The sequence below is a fragment of the Nannobrachium achirus genome (assembly GCF_963921795.1).
Source record: "Nannobrachium achirus genome assembly, chromosome: 15".
Taxonomy (NCBI): Eukaryota; Metazoa; Chordata; class Actinopteri; order Myctophiformes; family Myctophidae; genus Nannobrachium; species Nannobrachium achirus.
Window position 1 is genome coordinate 34284557 of NC_137822.1, and position 20376 is coordinate 34304932.

Sequence of the window (20376 nt, forward strand, 5' to 3'; positions counted from 1 at the left end):
TTGAATGGTGACATGGCAAAAGTGTCACATGAATGAAACCCTCCCTGGAAAAGTCCTTAGAGGTCAGAGTCAGGACAACTAATGTTCCAGTTACACTAAGTTAGGTTACAGTTATCCTTGTCAAGCGACCGTTGTGTGTCTCATTGTGTAACTTGTGAGCAACCGGCACAAAGGACTTTCCCAGTCTCTCACTGTGTCTCCATCCTGGGATGGAGGAGTTGCGGAGTGTTGTAGATGGATAGTAATGTACAGATAGACAGAGGAGTGAATTTATGAGTGAAATAGACGGATAGTGGGAACCAGACATGGTAGAGGGAATTAATGAATGGACCAACGGAAGAAAGAAGACTTAATTGTAAGAAGAGAAGGATGGAGGTGGTCGTCCCCAATGATGCAGCAGCTCTATCTCTCTCTCTCTCTCTCTCTCTCTCTCTCTCTCTCTCTCTCTCTCTCTCTCTCTTCTTTCTTTCTCTCTCTCTCTGCCTACAGACATTCCATAAGAACACAACTGCCCAGGAGAATTGAGCCCCATCCTGGCAAATATCGTTCTCACTGCATATTAAGACACATCTGTGCTTTTAACACACCCACAAATCCCCCTCCAACCCCCAGAGCGAACAGAAACGCACATTAGGTACACTAATGTGTGCACGCATGCTCGTAGACATGCACAGACGTAAAAGTTTTATTGTGAAGAATAACACACCCACACAATTGTGCCTCATTTCGACTGAAATGATGATTCATCAATCAGACAGCCAAGTGGAGCGTTGAAGCGTCAATCTGGAACTTATTTTTAGTGACTAAAACAGGGGTCTTCAACATGGGGGTCCGGGCCCCTAGCGGGTCCTCAGAGTTACTATAGGGGTAGCTCTAATCATAGAAAGTTTTTACTTGAACTCCTTACTTGAACCCTAGTGTCCTTATTCTGAGAACTTTAGCCAAAGTATGTATTGCATGTATTAGGGGAAAAAGAGCAGACTAAGTACAGAGTGAAAGGTCAAGTTTATTGAGTATTGATGGTTCAAGTGGTTAAATATTTGAAAACACAAATTGACATGAATCCAAAATACACTGATGATTGTGCTGTCAAACAATGAAACCATATGGAATCTATGAAAAAAGGTTGTGCTGCTGCTGCTCTGTCAACTAAGGGGTCCTTGGCCTGAAAACGTTGAAGGACTAATATATAATATAAGGATATTTTAACTTTTAACTGATCTGCGTGTTCTGGTAATCCTCCCTGCTCTTCCACAGAGACATGCGTAGTCCCTGTTGTCAGGTAGGACACCTATTGGTTGACAAGTAGTACTGCCTGAATCTCATAAACTCAACATCTCCCAAGGCTAAGAGGCGGCAGTGGCTCAGGGGTAGAGAAACCGTCATTAGAACACGGAGGGTTCCCCCAGAGTTAGTGTCGAAGTGTCCTTGAGCAAGACTCTGAACCCCTAGTTGCTCCCGGTGTGCAGGTTGGTGCCTTGCATGGTTTCTACTGCCATCGGTGTATGAATGTGTGGGTGAATGTAATGCACAGTCTATGTAAAACGCCTTGGATAAAAAGGTGCTTTATAAATGCACCATTTAGCATTTATTTACCATTTGAAATGTGGTCTCTCTTGGTTCGAATCCCGCGCAGGACATAAAAGTTACAGACTGCAGCTTTAAATGGAAGACAGCTGAGCCTAAATCTGTATCGGAAGTTCAGAGGCCCATGAGAACCGTTCCCAGAATCCATGACCAGGGAATGGGGGAGAACTAATGTAGTGTTTTAGGGGGGGAGGGGAGGGTGGGGTGTGGGGGGAAGCAGGACCAAAGGACATGAGTCTGAGAGTGGGAGAGAAATAGAGAAGATAAACAGTGAGACAGGCAGAGAGAGGGAGAAGATGAACGTGAAAGGAGAGAAGGCTAAAAAAGAGAAAACAGAAAGAGCATAAAAATACAACATTGAACTCTTTCTGTCGAGGCGCCAATTTGCGCCACATGGCCTACTTGTGCGCCATGAGGTGCGCTCACCCTGGCATCACCACTGGCGATACCAATGACATCACCACCGGCATCACCAGGAATGCTGGTCCCTCATTGGCTGTTAATGCTGACGTTGCCAGACATGCTGGTCCCCAATTGGGCTATGGGATTAAATACGCACAGCTACCTACCTACCTACCTACCTACCTACCTACATACATACCTACATACGCAGCCGAAGGCAGTACTTGTGCGCTCTGCTGGTGCAAGTAAAGACAAAATAGCTAGGAATCTCTGCCAGGACGGGTGGAAATCCATATTTGGGCAAGTCTATGACGGCAGCCGTCTGTGAGGTACAGTATGGCTCCACATGTGGTTAAAGTTTTCAACCTAACATCCCAATGCCACGGACTACCATTACATTATAACATTTAAGATTGACAGACAAAACAAACAGACAGGGGCAAAAACATTATCTACCCCCCCCCCCTCTTGCCTTTGGCCTGGCCGGGATAATAAAGACGGAAATGTGGGAACGGTTAAGTGGGTCTCATTGCCTCTTTATGACCCGAGGCCATGCCAGAATACAGGAACTTCTGTCCCATGAGACTGATGATATAATTCCTGCTGCTACGCCCCTCTCCCCTGACTACCAGGACGCTAGGACTACTGCTGAATATGATATGGTCACGGTCATAACTGTACTTACTGTATACATGTCTCTGGTCATTATCCTCTAGCAGTTATTGTCAATCAATCTTTCAAATTTCAAGGTCTCCCCTTTAACTCTGACGGTGTACAAATGGAACCAAATGAACCCGTTCCATTTGTACACTGTCAGAGTTACAGACTTGCATGGGTCAATTTAGACCCCTCCTAAAGGAACCCACAGAGTCCGTGGAATCCACTTTGAGAATCACTGCTCTAGCAGTGATTGTCAACCCCCCCCATACAATATTCGTCTCTGGGACCTCTGGGATATGCATGCCAAGCAAAATTACAGAACCTCTTCACACTTTTTCTCTGTACATTTGTGGATATATTCTGTACACATTTACACATGTATAGCTTCTACAGCAGTGGTTCTCAAAGTGTATTCCAAGGACTCTGTGGCACACATGGGCAACATACGGCCCGGGGGCCAGACCTGGCCCTTAGACCATCTCACTACAGCCCTCGAAGTCCTCAAGAAAAACAAATTTACCCCCATAAAATCTACATGTTAAAAGGCAGCATTATGTTCTTTTAAGGAAATCAATTGTAACGCAACTCCAATTGATTATTAGTAATTAATATGTAGGCATATACCATTTGAGTAGTATACTGCATTCCATATTCCATCCGTATGTACTCAAATATATGTAACAGTGAAACAGTCTGCCATCGATCCTTAAGCCTTAAAGACCACGCAAAATAGGCAATATGATTGTCGTGTCTATCAAATTCAGCACTTTGTGTTTCAAGTTTCAATTGTCCAACGTGTGGCTCCACTGGCCCTTCACTCACTTTATCAAAGTCAGTATGGCCCCCTGGAAAGAAATGTTGCCCACCCTCGCTTTAGGGGGTTCTAAATTGACCCATACAAGTCTGTAACTCTGACCGTGTACAAAATGGAACCAAATGAACCCGCTGAATGACATTCAAAACAGAGTAGCTCTATAATAAAAAACAGCTGTGTTTGGAGGAATGCCAGCAATGGGAATCAAACAGGTGAATGTAATCAAAGGTTCATTTATATTCAAGACATTTATGTCAGACTCATCACGCAGCACGTTTCTGTTCACAGGAAATAATTCAAATTTGGCCTTTTATGGACTTTTGATACACAAAAAATGTTTATTTTATTTTTATTTTTTTGGAATCTAGTGTTAGGAATGCCCACATGATTACCACGGATAAGCTCTAAAAGTATGAAAAACATATTTTTCATTTCACTAGGTCTTTAAGGGGAGATCTTGAAATTTGAAAGTTTGAGAAACACTGTTCTACAGTATACTTAATATTCTTAAGGGCGTATTTGTGCTTGCTGCAGTATGTCAAGTTTTACACTAACACCACTTAGTGTGTTCTTTTCATGCCAACACAACAGAAGCTACTGCACATGGTCCATTTCATGGTTAGAGTGCTGACCGTCCACAATCCTCTGGCCACCGTCCCTGGATCGAACACAAGCCCTGAACAGTGACGTCAGCTTAAATCTAATTCATGCATTGTTATATAACCTCATTGAGAATGTGCTATTTTCAGTGAGCAACGCTGTAAATAAGTATTGAATTAGCCATTGAAAGACCATAATTCAGGGGTGCCTGTTGGCGCATACCACATATAAGCTCTAGTGCCTGATAGAGTGTCGTGGGTTCGAGTCCCGTTCCCGACGACCTTTGCAGCGTGTCTCTCCCCATTTCCTGTCAGTCTGCTGTCCTATCATTAAAGGCATAAAAACCCAAAACAAGTCTGTTCATCGCTATGTAAAAGGAACCTTAGCCCGCTTATGTTGTTTGCTGATGCTAACTTGAAATAATATAAGAATTGTCTGTCTCTGTCAGTATGACAAATGCAGCACAGACCACAAGTCATTAGGGGTGAGTTTCTAGATTTACTTAATAACTGGCTTGTGCACAGGTGAGCATTTGGATTAGGCCTTATAGCTGATTATAGCCGGTGCTGTGTCTAACAAATGATGGGGTGTTCGCTGGGGTGTGTTTTAAACTTTTTATAGCAGTTGAATTGGGCTTTGAAGCGTCCAGGTGCTTACCTGGGTCAGTTTTATAGGATTACTGTCTCACAGGCCAGCAGGCGCTGTGGTGCATTTAACGACGTGTTGTCAGACATATCTGAGTCTCGATGAGAGGTTTGATGTCTTACAGACTTATCGTGTGCTTATGTGGAGCCATTTACTTTTGCTAACTGTGGCTGAGAGGGCAGCAGGGAGGTGTTATTATTAGCTGGTGAAACTAAACAGGTTGAATTTGCACATTTGTCGTTGACTGTGAAAACAATGTATTCAAAATATATATTTACTTGCTGCACACTATCCCTTTGAGCCACTGCCGGGCTCAGGGGTAGAGAAACCGCCATTAGAACACAGAGGGTTCCGGAAAGGTTCCCAGTTCGATCCTGGCTACCCCAGAGTTATTGCGACCGTAGGTCGCACTTACTACAGAAAGCTGCTCGAGGTGTCCGTGCGTCCGTCAGTCAGTCACACCTCACACGTCACACTTTTGCCCTGCTCATATCTCGGCCACCGTTGGCCCGATCCATGCCAAAATTTCCACACAAACTCCTTGCCTGCCAAACTACAACCTCCAAGGACCCCCAGAGTTCCAGGGACCCCCAGGTCCCTGGGGGACCCCCAGGTGTAAAAAAAAATACCAAATGTGCAAAAATTACCAAATGACCACCCCAACGGGGCTGCTCACGGGGAATTCCCGGGGACCACCCACTCCTGGTGCTCCAGAACGGATGCAAAAGTGGTGGCGCCCCCAGTGGAGGACCCCCTGCCACTGCAGCTCACATAAAATGCCGTAACTCGGGCTAGGAGCGTCCGGGAGAGCCGGGGCCGGTACCTAATCGTCCGCCAAGGCAACGCGGACACCCCACCCCTCATTTCTCACATGGCCCTCTTCTAGCGCCACCTACAGGCCGATTTTTAAAACACATTTTTGGCCACTGCTCCTACAGTTTTGGCCCTCAAATCACGGAAATCACTACACAGTATGTCTACACTCATGTCATCAACATGGATCCGGAAGTTTTTGGAAAAACAAATTTTTGCCCTATTTGTGGAGATAAGTGACCTACGGTCGCTTATCTCCCGATTAGGGAGTCTTACTGGTTGTTGAAGAGTCCTTGACCAAGACTCTGAAGCCCTAGTCGCTCCCTGTGAGCAGGTTGGTGCCTTGCATGGTGTGAATGGGTGAATGTAATGCACAATCTCTGTAACTGGATAAAGGCGCTATATAAATACACCATTTACCATGACTCACCTTCTATCTTAAACTGCATTTATCACCATTTCATGTTTTGCCCACGGAGGATCAATCCATCACATTCCTTCACAAACTTCCCTTAATGTATAGCTCATATTAGTTTAAAAGACACTTCACTTTCCATGAAGCGAGAGATCAGCATTGACATCTTGGATAAATTGTGCCTATTCACTCAAAGAACAGAGCAGGCCTGGGATCATTTTTAACCTTCCATTTTGTATACTAACTCATCATCATAGCAGTGACAGGACAGTGACATGTTCAAAAGCACTGGAGGCTCACAAGAACAGTCCATGAAGGGACAAGCTCTCCCTGTAGCAGCCAGTTATGTTGGTATAATAACTCAAATGTAATTCTTATCCCATTTAGACCCGAGGCTTTTATGCCTTTATTGATAGGACAGTAGACTGACAGGAAATGGGGAGAGAGAGATGGGGAGGGACAACATGCAGTGTTGCGTGATGTTGCAGCCCGGACACCCACCCCACAGGCCGGAGGGTTCCCGAAGAGCAGGGGCGTCACACCAAATTCTGGGCCCTGGGTACAAGGATTCACTGCGGGGGCCCCATGAATGTTAACTATTGAAAAATATTTTTGAAAAACTGTGAAAATGTGTGCAAGAAACCTATGTTTCCATGTCAGTGGTGCTCAAACCTTTTCATGTCAAGGACCCCCAAAGATGATATGTATTTGGCCACGGACCCCCATCTCAAAATATTTAGTTCCAGGGACCCCCCAAAAGCAAAATTTTCACACATTTTCACAACTTTTTAAAAATAGCACCCCTTCCATGAGTTTATCTGTGATGGTAACAGAACAAGAGGTTTGGTTTCCACCCTCTATGGTTTTTTATTAGACTGTAGTTATGGGCCCCTATCTGTTGATACTGTTTGGAGGAATGATGTACCAAATTTGGACCCTGAATTTTGTTGGGACACAGTATGGTCTAACATTAGGCTATCTTCTAGAAATCCAGACCATCAACAAATTCATTTAAATTTTGTTCATCGGACTTATTTAACTCCCCGCAGACTATGTGCTATGAGGATTTTGAATAATCCCAACTGCACTCTCTGCGCCTCAAATAGTATTGGTACCTTCCTTCACATGGTTTGGGAATGCCCAAATGTGTCGTCATTCTGGAATATGGTTGCCTCAAAACTTTCAACTATTTTTAGTATCAATATCATATCTTCTCCTTCTTTATTTTTATTAAATGACGTCTCACAGTTGCAACTAAACAATATACGCAAGCGCATCTTCTTTGCTGGTGTAACGGCGGCGAAGAAGATGGTAGCTACGCGGTGGAAACCTCCTCATACGTTAACGTTTCGCCAGTGGGCCTTAACCTTTCTAGATATAGTATATTTAGAGCAGTCGATAGCAAGGCTACACGGAGCAAAAGAAGAAAACATTAATATGTGGTCGGACATTGCAGATAAGCTTAAGGCTATGATTCAAGAAATCACTATATAGTGGTAACAGCCTAGCACAGGCATGCACTATTGTACATTCCGTGTTGGTCCGGGGAAAGGGGGTGGGTGGGTTTTCTTTTCCTTTTCTTGTTTTACTATTGTTTGTGTTGTTTGTCTGTTAATTGCATTTTTCTTTTGATTATGGAAAATAAAAATATTTGATAACAAAAAAAAACTTTTTAAAAATAGCAGATCTACAAGCTCGCAGCGCGGCACTCGGTGCCGCGCTGTGAGCTTGTATATCTGCTATTTTTCAATAGCAAAAGTTACTAGGGCCCCTCCACCTTGGGCCCTATAACTCAGTCCCACTTTCCCACCCCTTGTGACGCCCCCGCCGAAGAGTTCCCAGTTCGATCCGGGGCTCCCCCTGAGTTCGTGTCTAAGAGTCCTTGAGCAAGACTCTGAACCCAAAGTTGCCATCGGCGTATAAATGTGTGTGTGAATGGGTGCATGTAATGCACAATCTATGTAAAGCATCTTGGTTAGAGACTATATAAAATGCACCATTTATTTTGAGACTGTCTCTATAGGTGGTCAGGTGTTTCTGAACGCTGTGCGTGCCAAAGTTCATGTCGGTCGGTTGCCATGCTGTGTTTGATTTATCATTGGAAGCCAAGAATAGACCTTAATCAAATTCAGGCGTGGTGGAGAAAATAAAGGATTGTATTCTCCAAGCAAGAACTGTCTGCACAGTACGTTTTGAACACAACACACAGCAAGCGTTATCGTTTGGTAATGTCAAACTAAAGCACGTGCCACGTGTTGTGAACTTGTAGATCGTCTATTTACAGCAATGTGATTGGTGTATACAGAGGGAAGAAAAGAGGAGGCCTAGTATAGACCCCTGGGGAACTCCCGGCAACAGCCTTTAAACGGTTTAAGTAATAGAATTAGCTCAGACACTCCCTTTGTTGATGAACATAAGAACTCCATTACTACTAGAACACAGTTCTCTGTTACCATTTGAAAGGCGTTGACAGCAGAGAGCAAATATAAAACAATGAAATTGTTCTAAAAGGCGCAAGTGAAATAAAAGCACGTGTTTTGTCCTCTGTGTTTTGTCAGAGGACGCTGGTTCATACAGCTCCAGGGTGTGTGTGTGACTGTGTGTGTGTGTGTGTGTGTGTGTGTGTGTGTGTGTGTGTGTGTGTGTGTGTGTGTGTGTGTGTGTGTGTGTGTGTGTGTGTGTGTGTGTGTGTGTGTGTGTGTGTGTGTATATGTGTGTGTGTGTGTGTGTGTGTTTGTGTACAATACTTCACTTCGGCCTGTCAGTGATAAATGGAGAAGGTCTGCTTGGCCTGGAGCCGCCTCGAATCAGCTAAATGAACTGGATTGGGCAGCGTGTGTGCGTGTGTGTGTGTGTGTGTGTGTGTGTGTGTGTGTGTGTGTGTGTGTGTGTGTGTGCGTGCGTGCGTGCGTGCGTGCGTGCGTGCGTGCGTGCGTGCGTGCGTGCGTGCGTGTGTGCGTGCGTGCGTGCGTGTGTGTGTGCATAATCAAGTTAATGGGGGGAGGAAATGGAACTTGTCTTAAGAGATGGAAGGGGGAGCAGGGAAAGGACAAAGTGAGAGGGATGGTGGGGTAAGGCCTGCACGATTTGTCCTTCTCCCTACGGTGGTGTCACTTGCGGAAAATAGCTGATCTACAAGCTAACCACATGTGGCGGATGCAACACATTGTGAGCTTGTAGATCAGTTATTTTCGCCGAAGAACGTCTTTGTACGTGTAAATTAAGTGGTAAATTAAGTAAATTAAGTGGTTACAGTACTTTAATGGTTTCCTGTGTAAATAAGCCAAGTGCTTTCTAGGAACTCCTTTTAGTTGACCTTGTACCAGTGAACTGTACCGTCATGAAACTGTACCACTGCGCCACTTCTCCATTGAACTCAATGGATGCTGCCAAACTTCTAATAAAGTCTTCAATCAATGAATCAATTACATGTCTGAGCCTATTGTCTATCATTGTGCAGTACAATAGAGTACAGTGAGTGACTGTGCAGGAAAATCTGTGCCATCAATAAACCTTACTGGCTTTTTTGTTTGAGATGATACAAGGAACCATCACAGACTCGCCTTTGATGCATTTGTGTACACCTTGCACTTGTGCACACTACACACACACACGCGCGCGCACACACACACACACACACACACGTACATGCGCGTGTGTGTTAGTCCTTCTGTCATGCTTCTGTTGAGCATGTCACGCTGAAATGCACAAGAGGCCAGAGCAGATCAAGTTTTATATCGTCACTGTTGAGCAGACACCTCGTATCTCCAAGTTTCAAATGTTTACGTTTTTTCGTAAAGTAAAGCCCAGCTTCATCATACAAGACTGTCGCACAAAAGTAGTGATCTAAAAGTAGTGATCTACAAGCACACAACGCCTCGTGATGCGTTTTGTGCTTGTAGATCGGCTATTGTCACTCTTTTAAATCGTTTTTAAAATAATAACAAAAAAAGGAAGGTTTTGGACATACAAGGTTTCCACCCGACAACGACGATACACTATGGATCTACTGTAACACCAGGCCTGCTACAGTGTGAGTCCAGTCTGTGTCTGAATGTCCCGTTTCTTCTGCATAATTCATGTTTTTTTCCTGGGGTGCCGCTTGTCTGTGATACTCCTCTTTCTACTCCCTCGCAAGTCTCTGGAATTGAATACATTTCTCCTCCATGGCATTCCACGGCACAGTAGCTAATAAAGAGCCCCGTTGTGGCGAGGACACAATGTGACATAGATGGTTAAATGGAGCATCAGTGATTTACACTGGTCTGTCACACACGCAGGCAGACAGCACAGGATGCAGAGAAGAAGGCATTGTTCCACAGGTCAGGGTGTTTGAGTCGTCTGGCTGACCCCAGTCCTTCACATTGATGTAGGAAATTCCTCTGGTGTCCTCCAGAATGACTGTGTGCGTGTGTGCGTGTGTGTGCGTGCGGCACATGCACACAAAGACACGTGTGTGTGTCTGTTTGTGCATGTGTCCAGAGGCGTCAATTTGGTATGGCTGCTGCCATACCTTGGCTACAGGGGGAAAACATAAAATATACTTCTTAAAATAAATTCATCATGCCTGTTGCTAAGGTATGGCAACATACCTTGCCATACCTTGCCATACCTCACCTTAGCGCACGTGCAAGACACCAGTCATGTTGCCATACCTTAGCTTTTGCTGAACTGACGCCACTGCATGTGTCTTTGTGCATGTGCATGTGCATGTGCATGTGCATGTGCATGTGCATGGTTGTGCACATTTGCGCATGAACATGTGTGTGTGTGTGTGTGTGTGTGTGTGTGTGTGTGTGTGTGTGTGTGTGTGTGTGTGTGTTTTAGAGGAGGCGTCTGTGAATGTATTCTGTGTTGACATGATTTGTGTGTGGACGTGATTTCCATATTTCGGTAACCTCTTTATCACTGACATCACTTGTGGCCTCATGAATTATTCCACCATCGTTGAGGCTGAATTCGGGAATTGTTCGTTGAAAAGTCCCTAAATATCTTCTAAATATTTATCCAGAATGTTTGTCCTTGTATTCTCTTATTGGATCCAAAATATTATATTATATTATATTCCAATGTTTTGCAATGTGCTTATATTCCAAATAACTTTGTTACTGTTGTTAAAGGACAATGTTATGTCTCACTGACAAGTGTTTTGTTATGTTAAGATCCTCAGTCTGATGTGTGCATCTTTTGACTGGCTTTGCCCGTTGTTGTGATTGGCGGGGATTCTCGGGGATCGATTACTACTGTGCGTTGCTCTCATGCTGCTGTAGTGTTGTTGTTGCTGCTCTGCACTTTACAAAACGTTAAGTAAAGTTTACTCTAAAAGTATGTGATGGGCTGATCTTTCACCGACACAACAGACAACTTTGTTTTTTTACAGCAAGGGTTCATATTTTAGATTGTAATTAGAGAAAATAAAAGATGAGTGTTCAAATGTTTTCATTTACAGTGCTTTTTATTGTTTTAGTGATTTTAATGATGTTGATTTCAGTGGGTATGCGTACAAGTGGCTAAATATGTCTTTTTAGACACAATAAGCCCATTCCCAAGATGCACCACAGTCTTTCATGGGCAGATGTGACTTATGGGGGCTAGTAGTGTTACTGTAAATAATATTAAAGAAATCGTCAGCTTATTGTGTCTAAAAATACATATTTAGCCACTTGTACGCATGCCCCTTCCCACTGAAATCAAAATAGCTAAAATGGCTAAAACGATAGACAACTGTAAATGAAAACATTTTAACACTCATCTTTTATTTTCTTTAATTACAATCTAAAATATGAACCCTTGTTGTTCATAAACTAAGTTGTCCTTTAAAGAGACAATGCATAGAATGATTGAATAATCAGTTATTCCAAAACTGCATGTGTTACTAAATAGTACTGAATGGAATTCTTTTCAATTCTCAACTTGATGATGTTTATCACAGCCAGGAGGAGGACACACTAGAAAGGTGCGATTCTGGGGAAATTGCAAGTGTGGTTGCACTGACATGAGTCTCAGGGAATCCACTGGAAATGAATTCCGTCTTACCATTTATGTTAGATATCGTGATGTCAAGTAAACCGAATATAACACAGTGCCACTTCTCCATTGAACTCCAAATGGTCAAAACGACCGCCATGGTCTTTTCTGTCGCCCTATTGATTTGAAAGATAGATAGATAGATAGATACATTTATTATCCCAAGAGGGAAAATCAGTTGCCCAGAGGCAGCACAGCAGTATAAGGTTATTTACAAGGTTACAGAGAAGTAAGAAAAAGATAAAAGAAAAACAAGAATAGAGTACAGTAAAGAGCAAGGTACATCAAGAGAGGGAACAAATAATATATAAATATATTAGTGTCCAAATCAAAAGTGACCATAGCAGTCAATGCTAGTTAGTGCAACAAGTATCTCACTGTCATGTCAAACACAAGCAAAAATACCCAAAACTACTAACACAACCTAATAGTGCAATGTCAAAAAAGTCATCCTAGGTTAGGTAACTGTAGTCCTCCTCAATCGACCTTTGTGTGTCTCATTGTACAGTTTAAGGGCAGCCGGTACAAAAGACTTTCCTAGTCTCTTGCATCTCCGTCCTGGGTAGACAAAACGGTCGTTTCCTCTCTTACTCCAATAACTGAAGATCTCCAGATGGAGATGAAAGGTGTGCAAACAATCCAAACGATGATGAAACTGATCGTCTAACATCTCCTGTGTGTTTTTGCAGCGCTGCTGTCGTGTGTGTGTTCCTTCAACGTGGACCAGAAGAACGGCCTGTCGTTCAGCGGCCCGTTGGAGGACATGTTTGGATACTCCGTCCAGCAGTTTGAGAACAGCGAGGGGAAATGGTGAGTGGCATTTCATCTGCATACTGTAGATCCCCAGGGGGTCCACACATGATTTTGGTGGGGGTCCCCAGATTACAGTGAAGTGACAATTTAAGACCTTTTTAATATGTCAATAGAAAATAAAAAGATAAATGAAATATAATGGAAAAAATACCATTACTGCATCAAATGTAATCAACATACTACAGTATAATATAAAAACTGGTCAAAACACTATACGACCAAATATAAAATTACACTGAGCCCTTTAAGTATACGTATGTGTGTACATTCTCTCTTTGTGCATCATATTGTAATGTACCGGTATTTAGTCTATGGCCCATAATTATTTTGACTTTGAATTGGCACACATTTGTTTGCAAACATGTGCCATCTGCTGTTAAATATAGTCCTTCACTTTCTGTCTGCTGTTATTAAAAGACTCTCGTAGTTTATTTACCATTAGCAAAGCACATTGCACAACAATACGCTGTATAATGTATCTTATCAGATCCATATGATGTCCTTGCTTTAGAGGATATCATATGGTATCATATAATGATATCTTAGGGCAAAGTGACTGTTTTCATTTAGTTAGTTCTGTTATGACTGAATAAACTAGATTTATGCTGCGGTGACGAAGTGTCGTTCCCCAAGTGTCGTGTCGCGCGTCACACCCGACACGTTGTCACTGAAGCATAAATCAAGCGCCATGGCGTCAAACAATATGTAAAGTATGTCAACATCCACAGGCTCTTATTTAATAGTCAGAGAGCACACGTTAACAACCCTGTTAAATGTTATTAGCTTGTGGTTAAGGGGAAGTTACATAAAACTACAGGACATCTCACTCTTATTTTTTCTCCTTCCTACAATAACTCTGTCCGTCCGTCCGTCCGTCCGTCCGTCCGTCCGTCCGTCCATCCGTCCGTCCGTCCGTCCGTCCGTCCGTCCATCATCCATCCATCCATCCATCCATCCATCCATACATCTCTCTCTTAAACACTCCACATAACCACTGAAGTGGTTCATATATGTTTTACAATATAATAATTTATATCTGTAGTAACTAAAGTTTCCAAATGAATGTAGTGGAGAAGAAGTACAATATTTGATGTACTGGAGTAGAAGTAAAAGTATTGGAAATTGGAAATACTCAAGTAAAGTACAAACACCTCAAAACTGGGTGTTACTTTAGTTACTTTACACCACTGTATAAAACCGCCTCTCCCCACCCTGTTGTGACACCATTAGGCCAGAAAGCTGTAAGCTGTAATGTTCTTATTAAGCTCATATGAGAACAGTTACAGTAATTAAGTCAGCGTTGATCTGTGGAGCCAACTGTGATGAAACATTCCAAACTCCTTGAGTCGCAGCCCAGAAAGCAGCAGTCATTTTTAGTTCAGGGGAAAAGAGACAAGAGGTCGTCTCATTGAACTGATTTGGGGCACCTCAATAGAGATTCAAGTCACTTTTTCAATTAAACAAAGGCTATTTGTGTCTTTTTGACAACTTCTCTAACTCACTCATTATTTTAATTCAAAGGTCTTCAACAGGGTGTCCGGGACCCACAGAGTTACTACAGGGGGTCCTCGAAAACTTTGTGTGATAGAAACTTTTTTCTTCTTTTTTATATTAACGATTTGAACCCTAGTGTCCATATTCTGAGAACTTTAGCCAAAAATAGCAGACCTACAAGCTCACAACGCCTCACGCTGCGAGGCGTTGTGAGCTTGTAGATCGTCTATTTTCGGTAAAGAGATTTGGTGTAGAGGGGAAAAAGAGCAGACTAAGTACAGAGTGAAAGGTTTATAAGTATTAAATTGACATGAATCCAAAATACACTGATGATCGTTCCAAGATCTCCTCGGCACTACAAGCAGGTCCCTGCATCATTTGTTTTGAAGCGTTTTTTATTTTTGAACTGAATTCTAGGAATCACAGTTCTAACAGACAACAGAGCTGCGGGGGTGTCTCCAAAACATGACTCAAATGAATGTTGCACGAGCAAGGTCCACTGCTGAGTCAGCTTCAGCAGAGACACAGCATAGGGAGCAGGAGGAGAAACAACAGGAACTTTGGCAGAGATGCTGAGAAAGAAAGAGAACAGAATGAGATCAAGACATTGGTGAGATGTTTTGGGTAGTGAGTAGCTCTGTGTTGCAATGCAGGAGTTTAAGGCTGTGCTGTGCCTTCCCAGAATGCAAAATTCTCCAGTGTGGTAGTAATTCATTAGTTCAGTTTAGTTTTGAGACGCTTTCTCTTTCACTTTTGTCCTTTTCCAGATCATTTTAAACGACGGAATTTCAAATAATGTGGAAAAAACTGTCATTGTTAACTTGGCATTCTCATAAACCAAGGTGTCATAAACAGGAATCAGGAATCATCAACTTTTTGTGATTTAAGGAGTGGAAGATGTCCGCCGTAGTAAACTAACCCAAGCTCTGTATAAACAAATACAAGGTAGGATGAAAGTATATCATCACATTTAATTTCACAGTTAACACTAGAAAGGCTTCCAGATAATTGCAAATATAGCTGCTTTTGAATGTGAGACATTTATAATGAATAGTTACAGACTAATACAGTTATAGTATTATCTTTGACAAAAATAGCAGATCTACAAGCTCACAACGCATCACATCTTGACGAGTTGACTGTAAAAATTAGACGGAAGTGGGGAGGAGGCTTCACATCCGCTTTATAGCTTCTCATATCCATATCCCAGACTGCATGACGGGAGCATTTGCAAATCGCGGGAGACTGAGTCTACAGTTAATTTAGTCGCCTAAAATGTATTTTGTCAGGTCTTGATGGCGTCGTAATGACTGATTACTCTAAGCTTGTTTACTCTTGGTTCCATGCTGAAAATAGCCGATCTACAATCTAGATCTGCTATTTTCAGAGCGCAACAACCGAGCGCAACAGTTCTTTAGTTCTGCTGCATCTCCTCTCCACTAGTCCAGTTTTTATTTTTTGACCAAATTATCAATATATTTAGTGTCAGTTTTCTTTTAGTTTTTATTCTGTTTTCGTCAGTGGAAGAAGATAGTCGACGAACATTCTCCGTTATAGTTTAAGTCAACAAAATCAATACTACTGCTTGCAGACATTAAAGGAGTAGTTCACCCCCAAATGGACTTTTCCGGCATCCGGAATCAATCAAAGAGTCTCCTCAAATTATTGGCTTAGGAATGCGACAAATACATTTTCCTTTTTAACTCAAGTTTCCATGGCGTGGGTAATCGATAGAAAAAAAGTCATTTTGGGGGTGAACTATACTCCTTTAAATATGAAAGGAAGCACAGATAGTTATCAGCGCGGTGCAGTGATGTCCAGGTTGACTCTAACATGAGGTGGCTGATCTGTCACAGATGTGTACTTCAGAAGCTGGCCCCTCTCAAGTGGAACTGCGTGGCGTCGAAAGCCAGATTGATAAACGGTGGGCAGAGGGAGCACAACAAAGAACTTTCAGCAGTGAAACATCTTGTCATAGTTGGTTACGCTGCAGATGAAAAGAGAGTGCTACATAAATGCACCATATGTAGTGAAGATTGACTTGCCGCAGCCCTAGATATTGTCAAAAGCTTGTGTAAGTAATATATTTCTGTAAAAAAAAAAAAAAAAAGTCTGTTGATTGTAATCATTGCTAAAGAGCAGTGGTTCCCATGTTTTCGTGCCAAAGGACCCCCAAATTGAGGATATGTATTTGGCCACGGACGCACCATCTGGAAATGCTTTGTGCCAGGGACCCCCAGAAGAGAATATTTGTGTGTAAAAAAGAAAAAAAAGAAAACACACTTTCAAGATTTTTCAAATTTGTTTTAAATAGCACATGTTCAATCAAACTGTGCATTGTGAGCTTGTATCTGCTATGTTTGAATGGCCAAGGTATAAAATATGGTTAAAGTGGTTAAAATGATTGTGACGCTATATTAACTAATTTTGCTTGGGACCCCCTGCACAGTAAGTGTTTGCCCAGTAACAGGGGGCTCTCCTAACATGCTTACATTATTGTACATTCTCAGAGTTACAAATGGACTCAATACATTTGACTGTCTCAACGTGCTTTATGCATTTTAGAATCATCAAGTAGGCATGTTGTAAGCCCCAACCTGTCAGGCGATTGATGGATTAGTCAGGTGTAGAAATATTTAACTGTTAATCTCGATTGATTTTACTGCACCTATAAGAATAGCTGGCCGTTTCTGTTTAGTAACTGTCCCATGTGAGTCAATAACCTACGGTATATAGTAGGGTTTTCATCAAGTTGTCAGCATGGTAAGCTTAAGAGTGTGTTTTGTTCCACCCTGTTCAGATGACCACGGCCCATTAGAGTGGAGGAATGTTAATGATCCTGAGTGTTTACGGAACGGCAGATGACCACCAAAGTTTGGCATCAGTCTTCTGAGCGACTCAAACATGAACATGCATCTAGATATGACAAGCACGTATAATAGCAGTGGTTCTCAGTTGTTTCAACTTTGACATTTGAAGGTCTCCCCTTAACTTTGACAGACTGGTAAGGAACCTAGAGAGTCCCTGAAATCCACTTTGGGCGATTTTCGACCGGCATAGAACCGGTTTGGGTTCTTTCTCCCGCCTATGGGATGAACCAAAGGTGAGCTTTTCCACCGAGAACCGAGTTGGTTCAGAACCATGAAAGTTGGTTCAGAACGGGAACCACAAAATCCTTGGTTTTTCCAGTGAACCGTGACGAGTGAACTGGGGGACAATGGCTCTGGTTCAATCTGGTGGAAACGCAAGCTGGTTTGCGGCCAGTTCGCAAGAACAAACCGAGGTTCCAAAAAGGTTGAACAGCATTGGTTCTTGAACCAAGGTTCTTTTGGTGGAAAAGGCCCCTTTGAGAACCACTGACATATAGGGCTACAACAGTTAGTCCAACCAATCAATCTAAGTGCCTATTAACACATATGGTGCCAACCCCGAGTTTCCCGAGTTTGTATTGGTACTACCGCTGTGCCAACCCCGAGTTTCCCGAGTTTTTTTCTTTTTTCAAATTTTTTTTTTCAAATTTTTTTTTTGGACCTCCAGAAATCTATTAGGCATGATCGCGATCGCGAAATTGCATGTTTAACCCCCATACCAACTCATTCTTTCAAACATGGCAGCCATGTTTGTTTACATCTGAAGAAAACATAATGGCTGATAAATCATGAATGCCTGAACGTATTTCCAAGCGGATTTTTTTGTTTGAAAGCTGTGAACAGCATCTACACACGTGGTGCATCATCTAGGCATGGGCGTGCACCTTTTACACAATTGCACAATTACATGGAAGTCTATGGTAACCATGGCAACGCGAGACATTGAAGAGAAAAAATCATTGCAACATAAGTGTTAAAAGCAATCTATTAAAATAAAATAATCTACTTTATTTTTTAATCTTTCAATTCAAAATGTCCCCAAGTTGGCAAAATATTTCTTTTGTATGACGAAGTATGAAATAAGGCTTAATCGGACTAATAATTGATTGTAAAGATATATTTTGTTGATGTAAAAACACAAAAAGCACACTTCTTGATAATTTGACTAATTGAAAAAGTAATCGATAGGAGAATAATAGATAATTGCAGCCCTGCCTGCAAGCATGAATACAGTTGCATTCATGTACTAACTCATGTGCTGTATGCATACATGCATACATGCATGTATGCATGTATGCATGCATACATGCATACACGCATACATGCATACACGCATACATGCATACATGCATGCATAATAAAACCCAGAGTGAAATATCAGAGTACGCCTGCATTTTTGTTGGAGTGACATACGTATGTTGTCGTGCATTAAGATATAAATCCATTAGCCATAAGACTAAGTATGCTCGTAAGGGGAAGAGCATGGCATGCTGTATGATTGAGTTACTGAGTAAACAAGATTATCCAATTATGTTTACCCCATAGTGTGCTTGCAAAGACAGAGCATTACATTTTCATGCGACACCACATTTTTTCTTATCATGCACACTGCTTCATTTGGAGTTATATTCTTCAAATCTGACTCAAAGCACTGTGTCAGAAAAGTCAATGCTTTTCACCAGAATTAGTGTCAGAATTAAGTTTATCACAGGTTTACAGGCGTAAAACAGTGGGTGTATTTCTTGTTATGCAAGCACCATTTAAAGAAAAATAGAAAAGGAAGAAGAAGAATATATTTACACATAGTATATTTATCCAATGCGGTACAGTAAGTACCTGAGGCAAGACATAAGCTGCGTGAGCATAGCAGCAGATAATATACTGTACATGATATGCTCGCTTGGTGCGAGAAAAATAGCGCGTTGTACACGGGATTAAGGTGCTGAGTGTCCGCGCCAGAGCCTTGTATACAGAGAGAGTCGCGTCACTCCCTTTCACTTCATGGGGCCAAGTCCTCTATGCACACATCTATAAGCGTATATAGTGACAAACCGCGAACCAGAAGTTTACAGAATCCTAAGTGGTATGCGCCTGGACCAGTAGGCCAGTGGGCGCCCCCAACCAGTGCTGTTTCTGACCCCGCAATGGCAGAACTCTCAGTTTCCAAGGCTCTGGTCCGCGCGTGTCAACCCCATAGTCCACGTAAGGTAAATGTCCCTGGTTGGACTCACAGATGTAAATGGTTGAGTGTAGCCTATTCGATGAACGGAGTGATTGGACACAGAAAATATATCCACTGTAATGACTTTAATAGATGTGGCCGGCCGGTCAAATTACCGTAATCCTTGAAAAGGTGAGGGGACCAAAGGTCCTCTGGCCACCCTATTCCGGTGATGACATGATTGGTGGTGGGAATAGGTGTTAGCAGCCGCTCTCGCCGCTGTACTATAAGCGTCCCTTCACTTAGAAGAGGGCGGTGACCAGACGTCCCGGTTTGGCTGGGATCGTCCCAGTTTCGAGCTGGGTGTCCAGATTCCCGACAAAATGTGTAAAACCCTAAAATGTCTTGGTTTTCAACTTTCAGCACCAAGTTGTCACGACTTTCACCACAGTTACAATAATAGTACTTGGTTTTTGAGCCCCTTACATGGATGGATAGCAAAATAAATTCTAAGAAATTTAGCAGATCGAGTGATTAAAGTGATTTGGGTTTTTCGAAAATATGGTTACCCTAAATTGCACAAGTCCCCAGACATATGGGTCGGTATAGGCGGAGACCTCCAATCGTCTGACAACCTCACATACCGTACGTGCTTCAGCCATAAACCCCACATTTGTGCAATAACATTTTAATCATATTTATTGGCATCATTGTGAAACCATTGTTTTGCTGTGTGGTTTTGTCGCGTGGTTGGACCGCTAACTGGTCCCATGTGCTGCTTTTCCCAGGGTCCTCATTGGCTCGCCGCTCTCGGGCCAGCCCGCCAAGCGGACGGGAGACGTGTACAAGTGTCCTGTGGGGCGGGGCGACAACACATGTGTCAAACTGGAGCTGCCAAGTAAGAACACTGCGTGTGCGTTCGTGTGTGTGTGTATCTGTGTGTTTGTGTGTGTGTGTGTGTGTGTGTGTGTGTGTGTGTGTGTGTGTGTGTGTGTGTGTGTGTGGGTGTATGTGTATGTGTATGTGTGTGTGTTTGTTTGTCTGCAGCTAATCTTTTTCAAACTAGCCTCATGGT

General features: G+C 42.6%; 2 protein-coding genes across 2 annotated transcripts in view; both read left to right on the forward strand.

Annotated features, from left to right (window-relative positions):
* Positions 1-20376, forward strand: part of plpp1a (phospholipid phosphatase 1a) — a 247506-nt gene that overhangs the window by 208054 nt on the left and 19076 nt on the right. The gene's annotated exons all lie outside the window — the stretch shown is intronic.
* The window catches only part of itga1 (integrin, alpha 1), a gene marked incomplete at both ends in the record, with an annotated part of 52390 nt that continues 44659 nt past the window's right edge, over positions 12646-20376 (forward strand). Inside the window, 2 exons of the mRNA XM_080743578.1 lie at positions 12646-12773; positions 20090-20199. Coding sequence (XP_080599704.1) covers positions 12646-12773; positions 20090-20199 — 238 coding nt within the window. The remainder of the gene's footprint in view (positions 12774-20089; positions 20200-20376) is intronic.